The 19487-nt window shown below is 37.7% G+C and overlaps 1 protein-coding gene across 1 annotated transcript in view; it reads left to right on the top strand.

The window, feature by feature from the left end:
* Nucleotides 1-861: 861 nt before the first annotated feature.
* SRD5A2 (steroid 5 alpha-reductase 2) overlaps nucleotides 862-19487 on the top strand; it is a 74955-nt gene continuing 56329 nt past the window's right edge. The window contains exon 1 of the mRNA XM_074209665.1: nucleotides 862-1187. Within this exon, the coding sequence (XP_074065766.1) occupies nucleotides 907-1187 (281 nt within the window). The 5' untranslated portion in view covers nucleotides 862-906. The remainder of the gene's footprint in view (nucleotides 1188-19487) is intronic.

Raw genomic sequence — 19487 nt, 5'->3', positions numbered from 1 at the left:
GAGACAGAGAGACAGAGACAGTAGCTAGACAGAGAGATTCCGAGACAGAGAGAGAAAGTAGATAATTTCAGTAGTATGTGAGAGACGTCGAGGAGGAAAATCAGAGTGGTTATAGAATGATTGTAGGTGAAGAGCTGGAAAGAACCTTAGAGGTTGGAGAGTCAAATCCCTTTATTTTAGATGAGGACTCTTGAAACTAATGGCCTTGCCCAAAATCAAACAGGTAGTGACAGACGGATATGAAGTCAGTGCTCAGAATCCAAAGCCAGTTACTGATTATTCCCCGCTGCCTCTGGTGGTACCTTTCCAAGAAGAGACGCCAGTCGGAGCTAGGACAGAAAGCCTGGGAACGGGAGCGTCCCTAGGGAGTTGTAGTGGTAATGGTGATAGTGGTGGTGGATGTAAACCACACTGCAAGTTCGGCTTCACCACTCACGCATTTTCTATCCCAGTCCGAGTCACGTTAGTAGAAACAGGAACAGTTTTAAGGAGAAAAGAAGTCGCTCAAGGGCATTCGGGAAAGGGATGAGGGGACACAGTTTCTTCTCTGTTGTGCCGGTAGCGGAAACTAATGAATTGGATCCTCTGGGCTTAAAAAACCCCATCACCAGGAGTGGATTTCTTTTCTTCTCTCGCCTCGGGCTGCCTCCCACAGTTTCTGCTCAGCCGGACCAGCAACCTGGAGAGTGGGAAATGTCCTGGACAGGCCACCTCTCTATTTGCCGCACGCTCTGGACGCCTCTGAGTGGGGGCAGGAGGGAGGGATGTGTGGATGTGGATAAGATGAAGGGGCGGGAGACCTGGCAGAAGGGGCGGACACGGGGAGGTGTCTCTGTCCCCATAAAGGGACCTTTAGGGGCTGCGCTCTTCATACCCGGAGCGTTGGGGAGAGGCGCACCTTTTGTGATGCCCACGATGTGCCAGCTGAGCCCGGTGCTGGGGGGCAGCACGCTTCTGGCCAGCTTCGGGCTGTTCTCGCTGCTGAGGTCCAGGCCCACCCAGTATGGCAAGCAGGCTGAACACCTGTTGCCACCGGTCCCCCGGGTGCCCGCCCGCGCAGCCTGGTTCCTCCAGGAGCTTCCCTCTTTCGCGGTGCCGGCTGGGCTGCTTGCCTGGCAGCCCCAACCGCTTCTCGGCCCGCCGGGGCTCTTACTGCTCGTCCTCTTCTGCGGACATTACTTCCACAGGTACTCGTCGCGGCCCCTAGTTTCCCATCTCTTTCCTCGCCCAGCCGTCCCGGTGCGTTGGGCTGCGTCTTCGCACTCGGGATTCCCGGCTTCTTCACCGCAAGTAGCTAAAGGGGGCGGGGGAGCGCAAGGGGAGGTCCTGTTCTGTGCCCGGAGACTTGCGCGCTCTCAGTGGGTCTGTGGGCTGAAGCATCCCAGGACAGAAGGGAGCAGCCCGGGCCAGGCTGGCCAGAGCGCAGCAGAAGCAGTCCAGGGGCTCAGAAATGTTGGGCCCCGCCTCCCCACACCTGGCTTCTCTGAAGGACAAAGGCGCGGAAGCGGAGCTGGGAGTCCTGAGGACCAGGCAAAGTTGGAAGGAAGGCTGGGCGGCTAGATGATGGGGAGAAGAAGGGAAGGAGAAAAGGGGAGGGGGGATAAAGAGCGAGCGAGCGAGAGAGAGAGAGAGAGAGAGAGAGAGAGAGAAAGAGAGAGAAACAGAGACAGAGAGAGAGAAACAGAGACAGAGACAGAGACAGAGAGAGAGAGAGAGAAACAGAGACAGAGACAGAGAGAAACAGAGACAGAGACAGAGACAGAGAGAGAGAGAGAGAGAGAGAGAGAGAGAGAGAAACAGAGACAGAGACAGAGACAGAGAACCAGAAAGATAGAGATAAAGGAAGACAAAAAACAGAGAGGCAGAGACAGAGAGAGACAGACAGACAGAGGCAGAGACAGAGTCAGAGACAGAGACAGAGAGAAAAACAGGCAGGGACAAAGAGAGACAGACAGACAGAACAAGACAGAGAGAGAGAGAGAGAGAGAGAGAGAGAGAGAGAGAGAGAGAGAGAGAGAGAGAGAGAGGAGACAGAGCTAGAGACACACAGAGACAGAACTAGAGCTAGAGACAGACACAAAGAGAGAGAGAGAAAGAGACAGAGGTAGAGACAGAGAGAGAAAGGACAGAGAGAAGAGGGAAACAAGGGGTGGAGTCAAGAGAGGCAGAGACAGAAAGACAAAAAAAGCAGAGAGAGGGTTTGGATATCACTTTAATAGAAATGAAAACTGCCTGATGATGGTTCAGAGCCAGCTGGAGGCATTCTTCCCACTCAGCCTTCCTTACCTATCGTTTATAGAGAGTTTGGGGGGATGGCTTAGGGTAAAATCTTGAATCTGCCAGCCTAAGAGACTGTGAGCTGGAATCTACTAAAAGACTCTCAGAATTGATCAGACGTAACTTGGGAAAAGACATGCAGACCAGAGATTAAGGCTGACTAGGGACCAGGACAGGATTTCACTGGTGGAGAGGAACTGCTAACTTTATGGCTAAGATCTTTGAATTTATGTATTAATACCAACTCAGTGGGAAATAGTGAGATACCTTAACTTTCTTCCCCCAGCCCCATGTCAGCTCTTGTGTGATTGCCAAAGGTAGGGTTTTCACTGGGACAAAGAGAGTTAGGGATGGATGGGAAGAGGCCAGCAGTCAATGAACATCCAGTAATACTGAGAGAAGGGACAGTTTGTTCCTTGAACTTTGAAAGGTTTGAATAGGAAGGTGAGAGTGACATTTCAGCAAGACTGAGATAATCTATATTTGTCTAGGATAGTTATTCTTTGTTGGATGGCAGAAGACCAGGAGGGAAGGGAGGAATGGGGTGAGTGGGAAGGCATAGAACAGGGGAATGTAATACATCTTTTGGCCCCTCTGGGACAGAGTCTCATTTACCTTGTGCTAGTTGTCTGTGGACCAAAGTGTGAGACAATTTTAGCTTATCTGTAGACCCGAGGTTAGCCTGTGGAGAGTCTGCTGCTCAGGAATATATTTTGGTGTGGAGGAAGGACATTGTATCTGCACATGAGTACACATCACCTTGAAATGATTCTGTTATCACCCATATGGTTCTTTCAATGGCAAATTAAATTTCATCAACTTTAATATTCATGTGTAAGAATACTATACCCATTCCCTAGTATACTATCTAGGACTTTCAGGAATGGATTTTTTTTAATCAGTCAAGATAGCATTCATACAATTTAAATAAACTTTGATTTTTTTTTAAATTTGATGTGATGAAGCTACAGTAATAAAATAACCAAGAACCTAATTTTTAAAAATTTAAAAATATTTTAGATAAGTTTTACATTTTTTAACTTGTAGAGAAAGAGAGATTTGATAGGATCATCTCTTTTCTTTCCAATTTACACTTAACACAATTAGCTGCCAAATTATTTTCTTATTTCTGAAGGTCCTATTTTGTCCCTGCCCTTCCCACAAACCTTCCATGGTTCCTAATTGTTTCTAGCATAAAATATCAATTCCTTAGACTGACTTTTAAGGACTTTCACAATCTGGCTCTATCCTAAGTTTCCAGCCTTATTTCCCATTATTCTCCTTTATGTACTCTATATTCTAGCCAAATTGTAATACTAGCTGTTCCTCCAATGTGATATGCTGTCTCCTGCCTCTGAGGATTTGGACAGACTGTTCCCCATGCCTGGAATTCACTTACTCCTCATATCTTTGTTTTGGAATTCTTCTTTTCCTTCAAAGGTTCAGCTTAGACACTTCTCCCCTTTCCTCCAGGCCATAAAGTCTTCTTTGATGCCTCTAGCTAAGAGTATTTTCTTTCTTCCCTGAGTTTCCTAGAGAACTTGATTTCTTTGCTTTTGCTTCCATTACATACTACCTTATTCCGTACTTATTTTTGTATGTAATGCTTCCTCCATGGGTTCTCAACTCATGCTTGCATTTGCATTCATGGGGTGAATACTTTCAAGTTCAAAGGTGAATCTGCAGTGTTAAAATTAAAGCCTTCAGTCCCTGTTGGCATGTTTCATGCTAGGTGGCACAGTGGATGCCTATTCACTACCAAAAAAATGCCTTGGAATCAGGAGGATAGGAGTTCAAATCCAACCTGAGACACTTGACACTAGCTGAGTAACCTTGGGTAAGTACCTTAACCCTGATTGCCTCACATCCAGGGCCATCTCCAGTCATCCTGATTCATATCTGACGACTGAACTCAGATGGCTCTGGAGGAGAAAGTGAGCTCAAATCCAATTCATGTGTTTGTCATGGCATCACTTCCCTGATGTCATGGTCTTCTTCAAGAACAAAGGACAAACATCATCATCATCAGTCCTGATTAGCTCAAAGCAAAAGCATTTACTAAGATGGCAGAGTAAAATTCGACCTTCAAATAAGATTTTAAAAAATATACAAGCTACAAATCCTTCAGTAAACTTGGGATATACTTCCTCATAAATACACACAATTTAAATACAAAAGTGGGTGCAAAATTAGAGAATAGACCCACGTAGGGGACATATGTGGGCAAGGCACCTCACAATTCTGACAGTACAGGGCCCAAATGACCTTTTGTCTTCTCTGGTACCCTCATGTTGATTCCACTGAATGTAGCATTTTTCTTGAATGGCTCACTTAGTTTGACTACCTGGGTCTTTTTTTTTTTTTGCAGCTCAGTTCTCAAATGCCAGGATTATTAACTCTCTTGAATTCATAGTTGGTTCCCTTCTTTATAGTCAGGAGTCATGATCCTTGAAGCCGTTTCTTGACTTGACTCTCCCTTACTGTCCCCCAATTAAAGAGCTAGATGGGCTATCTACTATTGGAAGAGTACTTGTGTTTAAGATGCTATAATAAATCTCCTCACACCCTATCACTTGGTAGAGAGAGAGACACAGTGGTTACAAATAAATACTCTACAAATAAGCTTCCTGCCTTGAATGCCCATCCTGTCTGGATAGCTTACTTTTTAAATGCCACCTAAATGGGAGGAAACTGAGTTCTTGTTCCATCAAAATTGGAGCCATGATCTCACCAAAGCAAATTCCCTTGTGCCTAGAGAGTCAAACTGGCAATTGGCACATATTGAGACACTGACTCCTCTGTGGATGAATAAATCCAGACTTCTTAAGTCTAATCCTTATTTTATTTCTGTGATTAATAACCTGCTATCATTAATCTTTCCATTTCTGTCAACAAATCTGCATGACTCAGTGGTTTATTCAATACTTCTAAGTCAATATATTATTGGTTGGATTTATGAGAACTTTAGACTTGTAAAGTCTTTTGTTTCCACTCTCATATCTTAGGCATTTCATAGACTCCATCTGGAAATAAACCACTTTCTGTTACAGTCAACAAAACTAGGAGTGTAGAAGTATTGTCCAGTTTCACCCTTACTTTGTGGAGTGAGATCTGTTTGTTCTCAAAGTAATACAATAAACTATTAATCTATTTATCATGTTTTCTGAAAACATCTATCATTTCACTTTTCTCCTTATGAATGGAAAATGGGGCATTCAGCACTGTAAAACCACCTTGGGTAAAATGGGTCCTTTATTTTGTTAGTATTTTATGGATTTATATTTGGATAACTTCTAGAACTGCAGCAAAAGTATAATAGCTGGCACATTAGATGGCACAATGAGTAAAGTTATGGACTTGGAGTCAGGAAGATCTGAGATCAATTCATTCTTCAGAAACTTATTAGCTATGTGATCCCTTCTCATCACTACCCCCCCCCAAGATATTAACCTATTTAAGTTTCCTCATCTGTAAAATGAGCATATAATAACAGCATCTAGCTTTCAGATTTGTTATTAGAATCAAATGAGGTAACATATGTAAAGCCTTAAAACTCCCTTAGAGGTACTTTTATTTACTTTATTATTGCTGTTGTTGTTGTTAATATTATTACATTAAGACAAGTATAGCATTGGTATTAATTTCTCTAAATATCTTCTTTCCAGGAGCATATCATTTAGTCTCTTAAAATATACAACTTCAGCTTTTTCCATGATAGTCAGTCTTAGGTCCAATTGGTTTTTCCTGAAGAAGAATGATATATGTTTTTTTAGGTTTTTTTTTGCAAGGAAAACAGGGTTAAGTGACTTTCCAAGGCCACACAGCTAGGTAATTATTAAGTATCTGAGGTCAAATTTGAACTCAGGTGCTCCTGACTCCAAGGCCAGTGCTCTATCCACTGCACCACCTAACTCCCACAGAATGATGTATTTTTAAGTATTGCCTTTGTCCTTTGATTTAATTGATTCTATATTGGAGCCCAAAGATCTTAATTTTCATTCTTCCTTGGCATACGTTAGTAATTTTACCTCTATTGAGCTCAGATGGCATTCTGTTATTGCTGGGAAAAGCTTCCATGAGATGAAAGATCTGTTTTAATATGATTTAATATAAATTTAGTAATTGGAGTGTGTATTTTCTTGTAAAAAGTTCTTTCTAATTTTCTAGTACTTAATGTATGTTTTTCTCATATTTTATTTCACTTCATATTAGTCACTTTCTTTGGTAGTGTTATTCAGTCATGTTTCTATGCTACAATTGTCAAAGCTTTGTCTAATCAATGGACATATGATTTATTTCTAATTTTTTCCTATTATGAGTAATGGTGCTTAGAAATATGTTTGTGTTGCTAGATAATGTACTTTCTTGTCTGTTAATGCCCAAATGACTTATAAGGTGATCTTTCCTCTTAAAGTAAATAAAGATCAATATTGGGAGGGCAGTTTTCATTTTTATCTTTGCAACATAGAACCTGATAGGTACTTAATAAATGTTTGTTGAATTTATTTAATAATAGTGTACCTCCAGGTCACATTTTTAGGGAAGAAGAAATTAAATGACCAAAGAAATAATGCCAAATTTGCCAGAAACCTATGAAAAAATGTTTTATAAAGGTTATTAAATGACTAATTGAATCAATACTTATTAGATGCCTACAATGTTGCTACTATCTTTGTTAAAGAAGATCAGTGGCATTACTTTGAGTATTTTCTTGAAGTTGGTATCTCCTTACTTGGCCATAGCACTGTCTCAAGCTTCAGACTTTTTGTGTGGCTATTATCAGAGCTGGATCTGGTGATCAGTACTTCCAAAGTTGGTCTAATTCACTACTCACTCCCTCTGCCCTCTGATCTTTAGCTAAAGTCAGACATCTAGCACACATCAAGGATGAACCTTGAACTCAAATTATCCTGGCTCTAAGGCTGACTTTATATTCACTATTTGTTCATTTATTTTTCAGTATTTCCCCTTTAGGGACTTCCTAGGCAAAGATACTGGAGTGGTTTGCCATATCTTCTCTAGCTCATTATACAGATGAGGAAACCAAGGTAAACAGGGTGAAGTGATTTGCCTAAGGTCACATATATAGTGAGTGTCTGAGGTCAGATTTGAACTCAAGAAGAAGAATTATCTTGACTCCAGGCCCAGAACTTTATTTACTGCACCATCTAAATGTCCTCATTCATCATATCAACCACTTAATAAATACTGAGAGGGGGAAAAGGGAGAGAGAGAGAGAGAGAGAGAGAGAGAGAGAGAGAGAGAGAGAGAAATAGAGAGAGAGAGAAATAGATAGAGTGAGAGAGCCAACAGTCTTTCCCCCTTTTTTAATTTTACAAAATAAGAAAAAAATTATAATGTGTGCAGCAAAACATAAGAGAAGATTAATAACCTAAAACAATAAATCTTAATTTCAAAAAACCTTATATAATAAACAATTTACATCCTTTGTTTCCTTTTAGATTTTCTGTTCTCTTCTCTGCTGTGTTTCTTCCTCTTTCCTCTCCTCTAGGATTGCTAGAATTAAGAATGGATCTCTCTCTCTCTCTCTCTCTCTGTATATATATATATATATATATATATATATATATATATATATATATGTATATATATATACATATATATGTATATATATATACATATATATATATATATATATATATATACATACATATATACCTCTCTCATAAAGCTTTACACAGGATCCCATATAGCACTAAGTGGTATTAGTATCAAATTTTGGCACTTTTATTATCTCTTTATCTATACATATGTGAATATGCATCTAAATATCTATATCCATATCTATAGCTATATAAAATCTTATTTAGTCCTTTTAATAGCCCTTGGAGAGGCAGTCAAACTGACAAAAAGAACTGGCCTTGAAGTCATAAAGACTTAATTTAAAGTCTTTCTTTTGATACATATTGGCTGTATTTCCCTGGACCAGTCATTACCTTTGAGGTAATGAAGGACATGTATTGTTATCCCCATAGATTTTGGGGTTAAAGATGTCAAATGACATTCTAAGTTCATAAAACTAGTGGTAGAGCTAGATGTAAAACTTGACAGGCAGGTACAGAGTGGGAAGAGTTCAATAAAAGGATTCTGCTAGGTCTGACCTGATGTTGGACAATTCACTTAGAGACAACATTTAATCCAGTTTAAAATATAAGGTTATCTATATTTTATTGCATTTTTATTCATTTTGTCAAATATTTCCCAATTTTAGCATAGTTCAACCAGTAAGACTGGACCTGCAAGCCACAAGCTTGATACCTACACGCTAGGTAAATATGCCTGGGATCCCAGTTAATAATGAAATTTATTTCCTTAGACCTTCATAGAATTTGAGAGTTGCAAAGGGTCTCAGCCAACATTTAGTATAATCCCATACAGAAAAAAAGCTCAAGGAGTGGTCCCTTAACCCCTGCTTGGAAAGAGAGAAGGAATCCACAACCTATCCAGAGATCCCACTTTAGAGTTCAATAGTTCTAATTGGTAATAAGCTTTCCTTTACCCTAAAATTAGTGATCTTTTTGACAATGCTTGGGCAAATCTCTCTCTCTCTCTCTCTCTCTCTCTCTCTCTCTCTCTCTCTCTCTCTCTCTCTCTCTCTCCCTCTCTCGCTCTCTCTCCAACTTTCTCTGTTTCTCTCATTGTTTCTCTTTCATTTTCTGTCATTCTTTTTTGTGTAGAGAACTCCTGTTGAGGAAAATTCCTTTATCCAAGCAGCTCTTTTTTAGATTCTGCAACTTCTAACCTTAGAGAGTTACTTAGGGCATTAAAAGTTCAGTGAGTTATCCAGGATTACTCGATCAATCTGTGTGAAGTGAGATTTACCTCAAGTCAAATGATGAGTAAATAATCTGAACTGATTATAGATCTTTTGGACTCCAAACAGAGAGCTTCTTCTACTTTACAATGCTAATCCACATTTAATAGCAAAGCCAGACTCAGACACTCAGGAACCACTCCAAACCTCAAATCATTCCATGGTCACTGGGGAGAGTGACCTCCTCAGCTTGCAGATACAAAGAACCTCAGAACTAGAAGGTACCTCAGAAGCCATGTGATTCAACCTGAACCTGTACAAAAATCCCTATTGCAATACATCAGTTAAGCTCAACAATTGGTATATCAAATGAGCAAATACATGTCAAGTCAGGTCAAGTCAAGTCAACAAATGTTTACCAAGTGTCGACTATGTATTTAAGAACTGGGGATACAAAGAAAGGCCAATAATGGCAGTTAGTCTCTGTTCTCGAGGAGTTCACAATCCAGTGGAAGAGACAACATGCAAGCATTCAAGAACAAAGAGCCATAGACAAGATATTCTGGAGGTAATCTCAGAGGAAGGACATCAACATTAAGAGGGCCATGGAAGGCTTCTTGTAGAAGGTGAGATTCTAGCTAGTAGCTGCAGGAAGTTTGGAAAATCAGGATGCAAAGATAAGGTAGGAGAATATTCCAGGCATGGGATTGAAGGTGTAGGGTAATATGTGAAAATGCTTCGAGTATCTTGTTCAACAAAAAAGCAAGAAGGTCATGATATGTGGCTATATTTTTGGCACAGAGATTTTGTTCCTGTAAATCAAAATCACACATCATACCCCATACCATCCATTGTGCCAGGCCTATGATAAGTTTTCCAAACATCTCATCTGTGTCTTCTTTTTATTTACATTGTTTATAGTATTTCTCCTCCTATAAATTTTCACTTTAATTATATCAATTACTTTTTCCTCTTGCATTCTTTTACATTAGAATATCTTCTTCAAAATATTAGTCTACCTCTCAGTCCCTTTTGTCTGTTTCACTTAAATAAAGCATTCTTTCTAACATATTCTTATTAGTAAATTTTCTTGCCTCATTTCAAATCATTTTCCAGAATAGATGAATTCTACCAACTCACAACCTTACTGGTAGTAAATTAATCTCTGTTCCTCTTCATAGGACTTCTAGTATAGACCATTTTTGTGTTTTGACACTTTGCATTTCTCTTATTATTAATTATGTGGAGTATTTAGTATTTCATAATTTGAATTTCTTCTTTTGAAAATTCAACTATTCAAATTTCAATTATATCTAAGAGGTCAAATTTTCCTGTTTGCAATTAGAACTTTTAATTACTCATACTTTGTGTATTTGTTAATAGTCATCTGAGGTCATGGGTTTCATTGCTGGCCCCTTTCTTAATTTTTGTTTTCAGTAAATTGTTGGGCATTTCTAATGTTATTCTTATATTTATGCTTTGATTATCATCTATCACATTTTACTTTGGAGAAATCTGTTGACAGTTTTCTCTTTTTCTTTTCCATTTCCATTTCAAGTTATTTTGATTATAAATATAAGATTCTAGTCAAATACTAACTTTTACACATGTATGTATGCATGCATGTATGTATATATGTACATTTTGGTAAGGGAATGGGGTTAAGTGATTTGCCCAAGTTCACATAGTTAGTAATTAAGTGTCTAAGGTCAAATTTGAACTCAGGTTCCCCTGACTCCAGGGTTGGTGCTTTATCCACTGCACCACCTAGCTGCCCCCAAATACTAACTTTCAAAACTGATCTTTGCTAGGTGTAATCCTTACCAATGTCAAGAAAATACTCAAAGTAATGCCACTGATCTTCTTTAACAAAGATAGTAGCAACAATTAGTCATTTAATAACTTTTATAAAACATTTTTTCATAGGTTTCTGGCAAATTTGGCATTATTTCTTTGGTCATTTAATTTCTTCTTCCCTAAAAATGTGACCTGGAGGTACACTATTATTAAATAAATTCAACAAACATTTATTAAGTACATATCAGGTTCTATGTTGTAAAGATAAAAATGAAAACTGCTCTCCCAATATTGATCTTTATTTACTTTAAGAGGAAAGATCACCTTATAAGTCATTTGGGCATTAACAGACAAGAAAGTACATTATCTAGCAATACAAACATATTTCTGAGCACCATTACTCATAATAGGAAAAAATTAGAAATAAATCACATGTCCATTTATACTAATTCATGATCCAGATAGCTAAATCCCAAACTTAGGATCATAAAATTTTGCACCTTTGGATATTTATATTTTTATGGTGTCAATATAGCTTTGAATTCGAGACTCAGTAATGGAAATGTGTCAAAACATATGAATTATTTAGTACATTTCCTTGCATAATTCCAAATTGTTTTCCAGAATAGTTGAACTCTACTAACTCACCATTCTATTAGTAGTAAATTAACCCCTGTTTGCCTTCATAAGCCTTCTAGCATTGACCATTTTTGTGCTTTGCCACTTTGGTCATCTGAGAGTTGTAGGGGAAAGATAGTCATTTTATTCTGCATTTCTGTTATTATTAATTATTTGGAATATCTAGTTTTTCATAATTTGAATTTCTTCTTTCTGAAAATTCACAGCTTATAACTTTTGACCACTTAGTTATGGTATTAAATGGTTCTTTTTTTATACATCTGTATCAATTATCTAAATATTTCGTCTGTCAGACAGACTTTTATCAGAGAGGTATTTATTACATAGATTTTCCTCCTGGTTTGTAGCTTTTTCTATTTTAGTTGCATTGATTTTTGTAGATGCATTTAAAAATTGATATATACTTGGGTTTTATATTTTTCTTTTCAATATATTTTATGTTATGTATTGTTTTTGAGTTCTTCCCTCATTTACAATTATATATTTGGTTTTTTTGTTTGGGACTTAGTACTTAGCAATACTTTATGGATTTTTCTGGCAATATCATTTTGAATCATTTAGCAGTTGTATTAGCCATCAAATTTAATCATCATCACCCCAGCACAAACTCCATCATTCTTCCAATTGGGATACAGGCAGCTCTGCCTCCCCTAGAAGATACATTTCCTTACTCTTTAGGAGGAGTCACGCATGTATTTCATAGTTCCATATTTTCAGGGGTTCTTCTTTTCCCCTGTCTGAATTGTGTCACATTCTACTGTCCTTCTGAGATAAGATCATAGGAATGTGGGTCTGTTGAAAGCACATTGGATCTGGGAGGAAGGGCCTAGGTCTACATTCCATCTTTATCACTTATTACTTGGGTAACCTCTCAGTATATCAGTATCCTCATCTATATGATGCAGGGGTAGAATACCTCTAAGGTCCCTTCTTGTGCAAGTCATGTTTCTATGATACAATCTTTGAGCTCTTTTGTTCTTTGCTTTTATCTTGGAGGAGAAATCGGATAAATATCTATCCCATGACTGCTATCATATTGTCCTCCTTATATTAGCAGTTATACTTCTGTCTTTTCAAAGGATGAGACTAAAATATTTATTTCTTTTCTATCTCCTTATGGAGAATGATTTGTACTGAGTGTATAAGCAGTCAACACAAAATGAAATGGTATAGAGGAAGAAGAGAAGAGAAGAGGGTCTAGGACAAAGACTTTGTGGGGGGGCACCCACAATTAATGGATATGACCACAATGAAAAGTCAGCAAAGGAAATTGAGAAGATAGGTATTCATTTCCACTCAATTCCTCCATTCCATCTGTGAGAAGAATCATCATTCACTTTTTCTATCAATGGGGATAAACTCAAAGGGGACATTGTGCTGATACAACTGGATTCTCCCTCTGAGAACATCCCTGTCTGCCTCCCAACACCCCAGACCCATTTTGCCATTGACACTCTGTACTAGGTGATTGGATGGGGACAAACTAAAGCAAGATGATGACTCTGGAGGCCCTTTTATCTATAAGGACAGATACCTGGTTCTAGTTTGGGATGGTGAGCTGGTTGGACCTGATCCAATCATCTAAGAGTCTATACTCAAGTCCAGGTTTACACAGATTGGATTCAAACAACCATTGCAATGTGCTTCACTCATTGTTTCAGAGCCAAATGACCAACACTGGTTCTTCTCCATATTCAGTAAAGTTCTTCCCACCATACTTCAACTCTATAACTTCAAGAAATCTTTTCTATCTCTTCATTTGTATCCCTGCTTAACCTCTCTGTATCCTGGATGCCCTTCTTTGCTCTCATACTGATGGCAACTCTGTCTGTCTGGGATATGGGAGGAAAGGATCACAAGTTGACATATTCTTTTCCTAATCCAACCCTGGATCTGGTGCTAGTGCAACATAAGAGTGGAAGGAATTTGAGATTCCTATCCAAAGGGAGGGGTGTCACAGTGTTGCTGGGGAAACAACAGATATAGGATATCTGAACAATAATAGAAGGCCTCTTTTAGCAATAAAGCAAGCAAACAAACAAAATAGCCAGGAGAGAAAAGTGTCACAAAAACACAGAACAATAATAGCTGTTACCTCTTCACAGTAACTGTTTCCTGTTTCTGATATACCAGAAAAACCTGGAGGAGGGAGAGGGAAAATTCTTTGAAATTATAGTTTTTAAAAGAAAGTCCTTGGGTATGCATAGCTGCATTTTATTTTCTACTGGAAAACAGAATATATGAAAAAGATGTGTGTGTGTGTATGGAGGGTGGGGAAGGAATGAATGGTATCACTGTGCTGATCTAATGTTTAATTTGCATTTTGCTTTTCTTTAGACCTTCTAAGCTGGAAGTTGAATGACCATAGGTGGCCCCAAGCTTAGTGGTTGACTAAGGGAAAGAAAACAGGGAGAGAAAAAAATATATAGAGAAAATTGTTCTCTTAGAATTCATTACTTTCTACTAAGGGTTTGGAACTGACCTTTGACTTATAGAAAATGACGTTCTATCTTTTGAAAGGAGTCAGAGAATCCAAATAGAAAATATGAAGAGAGAGAAAAAAATGCAACATGAGGACTTCCTCTTAAAGGATCAGAAACCACATTTTAATAATAGTAATAATTATGATAATAATATAATTTATTTTTATAATGTTTATATAATTTATATGATATATATAACATATATATTTATAATTTATATAATACCATTTTATTTGATACTCACAACACCTCTGGAAGGTAGGTGCAATTATTATCCTCATTTTATAGTTGAAGAAACTAAGGAAGACAGAGTTTAAATGATTTGCCCAAGCTCACATAGGTAGCAAGTGTCTGAGGCTGGATTTGAACTCAGATTTCGCTGACTCCAGACCCAGACCTCTATCTACTACACCATCCAACTGCCTTCTTATATATTTTGGAGTTGCACTTGACAAAAAGAAAACCCAAACCCTAAAATCTACTCTAGAAGGTCAAACTGTGAGTTTGAATTCAATTCAGCTTAGAAAACATTTATTAAGTAACTACCATGTGTCAGAAATTGTGTTAGGTTTCAGGAAGACAAGAAAAATGATTCCTCCCTTGCTGGGAGATTGCAATCTAGGATTCCTAGCATAGTTGGATCCTGAGAAGTTAAATTTTGAAATGGTAATTGTTCCTCTAGCAGAAGTATACTCTTCACTGAGACAAGAGGCAGAGGATCTTCTCATCCCAAAACAGGACTGGAAACTCCTGGGGCTACAGGTTGAAAGAAAAAGTTAGAGGGTTCTTGGTAGAGAAGTTTAAAGAAATAATTCAGTAGAGACTTCTGGCTAAGATGGCAGAGAGAAGACAGGTACTGTGATAGGTGCTCTTCTTTCCCCTCAAAAATAACATGAGAGAAACCTCTTAACAGAAATTTGATCAACAAAACCCAGAAAGAGAAACTAGGAGAAAAACATCTACCAAAAAGGTCTGTCTCAGGGGACTGTGGGTGAACCAGGAGACTAGAGAAGAGGATCAATGCAAGGACAGCAGCTGGGGGAAAACAGAGGGCTAGCCTCAGCCATAGAGACTTTGGTGAGTGTTGAGTGTGAAATCCAACTTTAATTGTGGAGTCTTTGGCTGGAGGGAGGGGAGCTGTGGGAGGGTGAGTTCCAGCACAGAGTCTCAGAACATGCCTGGAGAACAACCATCTGGGCCAGGGACCTGAGTTCCATACTTTCAGCAGAGCCCTTTGCCCAGAACAAACAATAAACTCCCATGCCACTACCTCCCCCCCCCCAGGGCAACAGAGTTTACTAAACCAAAAGAGATTAACTCCCTCCCCCAGGACCCAGCCCAGTGTTCAAGGTCAACTCAGACCCTGTTGCTGAGGACCTCACTCCAGAGAAAGCAACCAGCACCTCCTACTGGCTGGCCCTTGGAATTACTAAGACAAGTGAACAAAGTCACTAGGATCTTCAAAAGCAAATCTCTGAAAGCTAGCTCCCCTCCCCCAGCACAAGATCCTAGAAAGATTAAAAAAGGTCAGAGAAAGGGGGCCCCATGGAGAAATACTTAGATGAGACAGATTGTAACCCAGAGAGATCTAGCACTGCTGAAGAGAATATAAATTGATCTCCAGCCCAGAAAGACTTCCTTGAAGAAACCAGGAAGGAGTTTAAAAATCAACTGGAAAAACTGGGAAAAGAAACTCAAGAGAAAATTTACACATTGCAAGGAAAAATTAACATCTCACAACAAGAAAACAAATCCTTGGAAAATACAATTGGACAAATACAAAATGAGAATAACTCTCTCAGGTCTTCAATTGGGCAAATGTAAAAGGAAAATGATTCTGTCAAAACTAAACTTGGGCAAATAAAAAAGTCCTTCAAAAATAGAATTGACTGGGCAGCTAGGTGGCACAGTGGATAGAGCACCAGCCCTGGATTCAGGAATACCTGAGTTCAAATCAGGTCTCAGACACTTAATAATTACCTAGCTGTGTGGCCTTGGGCAAGCCACTTAACCCCATTTGCCTTGCAAAAAAAAAACACCCTAAAAAATAGAATTGACCAACTGGAAAAGGAGTTGCAAAAGATAAATGAAGAAAAATCTTCTTCTCTAAAAAAAAAAGAATGGAATCGGCAGAAACTAATGACTTCATGAGATAGCGAGATTGTCTTAAAGAAAACCAAAAGATCAAAAAAAATAGAAAAAAAATGTAAAACACCTCATAAGCAAAACTACTAACCTTGAGGACAAATCAAGACAGGAGAACCTGAGAATTATCAGTCTTCATGAAAACATTGATGAGGGGAAAAAAAAGTCTGGGCTTAATATTACAGGAGTTAGTGGTGAAAAATTGCCCTGATATCATGGAACCAGAGGGCAAAAGAGTTATTGAAAGAATACATTGATACACTCTAGAAAGAGATCCTAAAATAAAAACACCAAGGAATGTTGTGGCCAAATTCCAGAACTATCAGATAAAAGAAAAAATCCTACAAGCAGCCAGAAAGAAAAAAAATTAAATACCAAGGAGCCACAGTAAAGATTACATAGGACCTGGCCATAGCAACATTAAGGGCTCAAAGGGCCTGGAATAAGATATTCTGAAGAGCAAGGGAGGTTGGAATGCAGCCAAGAATCCACTACCCAGCAAAGCTGAGCCTTCTCTTCCAGGGAAAAAGATGGACATTTAAAGAAATGGGAGACTTCCAAGATTTCATGACAAAAAGACCAGGGCTAAATAGAAACTTTGGACATCAAACAGGAGATTCAAGAGACACATGAAAAGGTAAAATAAAAAAAAGCAAAAAACTGCTAACCAATAAGAGGAAACTGGTTATATACCCACTTGGGAGAAAGAGTCTCATAACTCTTTAGAATTGTAACTCTATTAGAGAGAATATACATAGCTAAAAGTGATGGACACTCATAACTTTTCTGTGACTCAGATAGAATGATTTAAAAACACTACCTTCTTAAAAAGAGGGGCAGTAAGGAGAAGGGAGATTGGAGGGAAACTGAATGAGATAAATCTCATTAAATCAAGAGGTACAAAAGATCTATTGTAATTGAGGGGAAGAAGGGAGGAAGTGAGAACCATCTGAATCTTCATCTCATCAGATTTGGATTAAAGTTAACTTAGATATACTTAGCTAAATTAAGAAATTTATCTTGCCTTTCAAACATTAAAAGGGAAAAGGGGAGGGGGGGAGAAAAAGGGAAATTAACAGAAGGAAGGGAAGAAGGGGAAAAGAGAAAGGGAATAAAAGGGGAGGGGGCAAACACACTGAAGGTGGCAGTATTTAGAAACAAAATACTGGGGAATAGGGATAAAGGGGGAAAGGGGGAAAATACAAATAGAAGGAAGATAGCATGGATGACAATGAAGAGTTAGTAATTATAACTTTGAATGTGAATGGAATGAACTCTCCCTTAAAATGTAAGCAAATAGCAGAGTGGATTAAAAACCAGAATCCTACAATATGCTGCTTTCAAGAAACCCATTTGAAGCAGAGACATACATACAGAGTAAAGGTAAAAAGTTGGAGCAAAATATATTTTGCTTCAGCTGAAGTAAAAAAAGTAGGGGTAGAAATCCTTATCTAAGACAAAGGAGCTGCAAAAATAGTGTTAAAAGAGATAAGGAAGGAAACTAAATCCTCCTAAAAGGTACTGTAGACAATAAAGTAATTTCAATACAAAATATGTAAGCACCCAATAAGACACCATCCAAATTCTTAGAGGAGAAGTTGAAAGAGCTACAGGAAGACAAAGACAGCAAAACTATATTAGTTTGAGACCTCAACCTCTCACTCTCAGATTTAGATAAATTGAATCATAAAATAAACAAGAAGGAAGTTAAGGATGTAAATAAATTGTTAGAAAACCTATATATGATAGACTTATGGAGCAAATTGATTGGAGATAGAAAGGAATATACTTTTTTCTGCAGTACATTGCACTTACACAAAAATTGATCATGTACTAGGACATAAAAACCTAATGATCAATTGCAGAAAGGCAGAAATAGTGAATACATCTTTCACAGCTCTTAATGCAATAACAGTCATATGCAATACTGTGACAGGGAGATATAGACCCAGAACTAATTGGAAACTAAATAACTTCATTTTAAAGAATGAGTGGATCAAACAACAAATTATAGAAAGAATTAATTATTTCATCCTAAATAATGACAATAATGAAACAACATACCAAAACCTATGGGATACACTCAAGGTGACTGTCAGGAAATATATCATATCTTTAAATACATGAATAAATTAGAAAAAGAAGAAACCAATGAACTAAACATTCAACTAAAAAATTTAGAGAAAGAAGAAATTAAACCCCCCCAATTAAATACTAAATTAGAAATTCTAAAAATTAAAGTGGAAATTAATAAAACTGAAAGCAAGAAAATTATTGAACTAATAAATAAAACCAAAAGCTGGTTTTATGAAAAAAAACCCAGTAAAATTGATAAACCTCTGGTCAACTTGATTAAAAAAATGAAAGAAGAAAACCAAATTGCTAGTATCATAAATGAAAAAGTTGAACTGACCACCAATGAGGAGGAAATTAAAAATAATAATTCATAAATATTTTGCCCAAGTATATGCCAATAAATTTGACAATATAAGTGAAATCAATGAATATTTACAAAAATATAAATTGCCCAGATTAAATGAAGAGGAAATTAAAAACCTAAATAACCCTATCTCAGAAAAGGAAATTCAACAAAGCATTATTGAACTCTCCAAGAAAAAATCTCCAGGGCTGGATGGATCCACAAGTGAATTCTATCAAACATTTATTGATTCCAATTCTATATAAAGTCTTTGGAAAAATAGGTGAAGACAGAACTCTGCCTAACGCTTTCTATGACAGCAATGTGGTGCTGATACCAAATCCAGGAAGAGTTAAAACAGAGAAAGAAAATCATAAACCTACCTCTCTGATGAATGTAGATGCAAAAATCTTAAATAAAATCTTAGCAAAGAAATAGCAATAAGTTATCACTAGGATAATACATTATGATCAAATAGGATTTATACCAGGAATGCAAGGTTGCTTCAATATTAGGAAAACTATTAGTATAATTAATTATATCAATAACATACCTTTCAAAAATCATATAATCATATCAATAGATGCTTAAAAAGTTTTTGACAAAATACAGCACCCATTCCTAATAAAAACACTAGAGAGTGTAGAAATAAATGGTTTGTTCCTTAGAATGATAAGTAGTGTCTATCTGAAACCATCAACAAACATTATATCCAACAGGGATAGGCTTGAGGCATTCCCAATAAGATCAGGAGTGAAACAAAGATGCCCATTATCACCACTACTATTCAATATCATATTAGAAATGTTAGCCTAAGTAATTAGAGAAGAAAAAGAAATTGAAGGAATTAGAATAGGGAAGGTGGAGACATAACTCTCATTCTTTGCAGATGACATGATGGTATACCTAGAGAATCCCAAAAAGTCATCTAAAACTACTAGAAATAATTAAC

Source organism: Macrotis lagotis, chromosome 1 (genome assembly GCF_037893015.1).
Source record: "Macrotis lagotis isolate mMagLag1 chromosome 1, bilby.v1.9.chrom.fasta, whole genome shotgun sequence".
Taxonomy (NCBI): Eukaryota; Metazoa; Chordata; class Mammalia; order Peramelemorphia; family Peramelidae; genus Macrotis; species Macrotis lagotis.
This window is presented reverse-complemented; position numbering and strand designations above follow the sequence as displayed.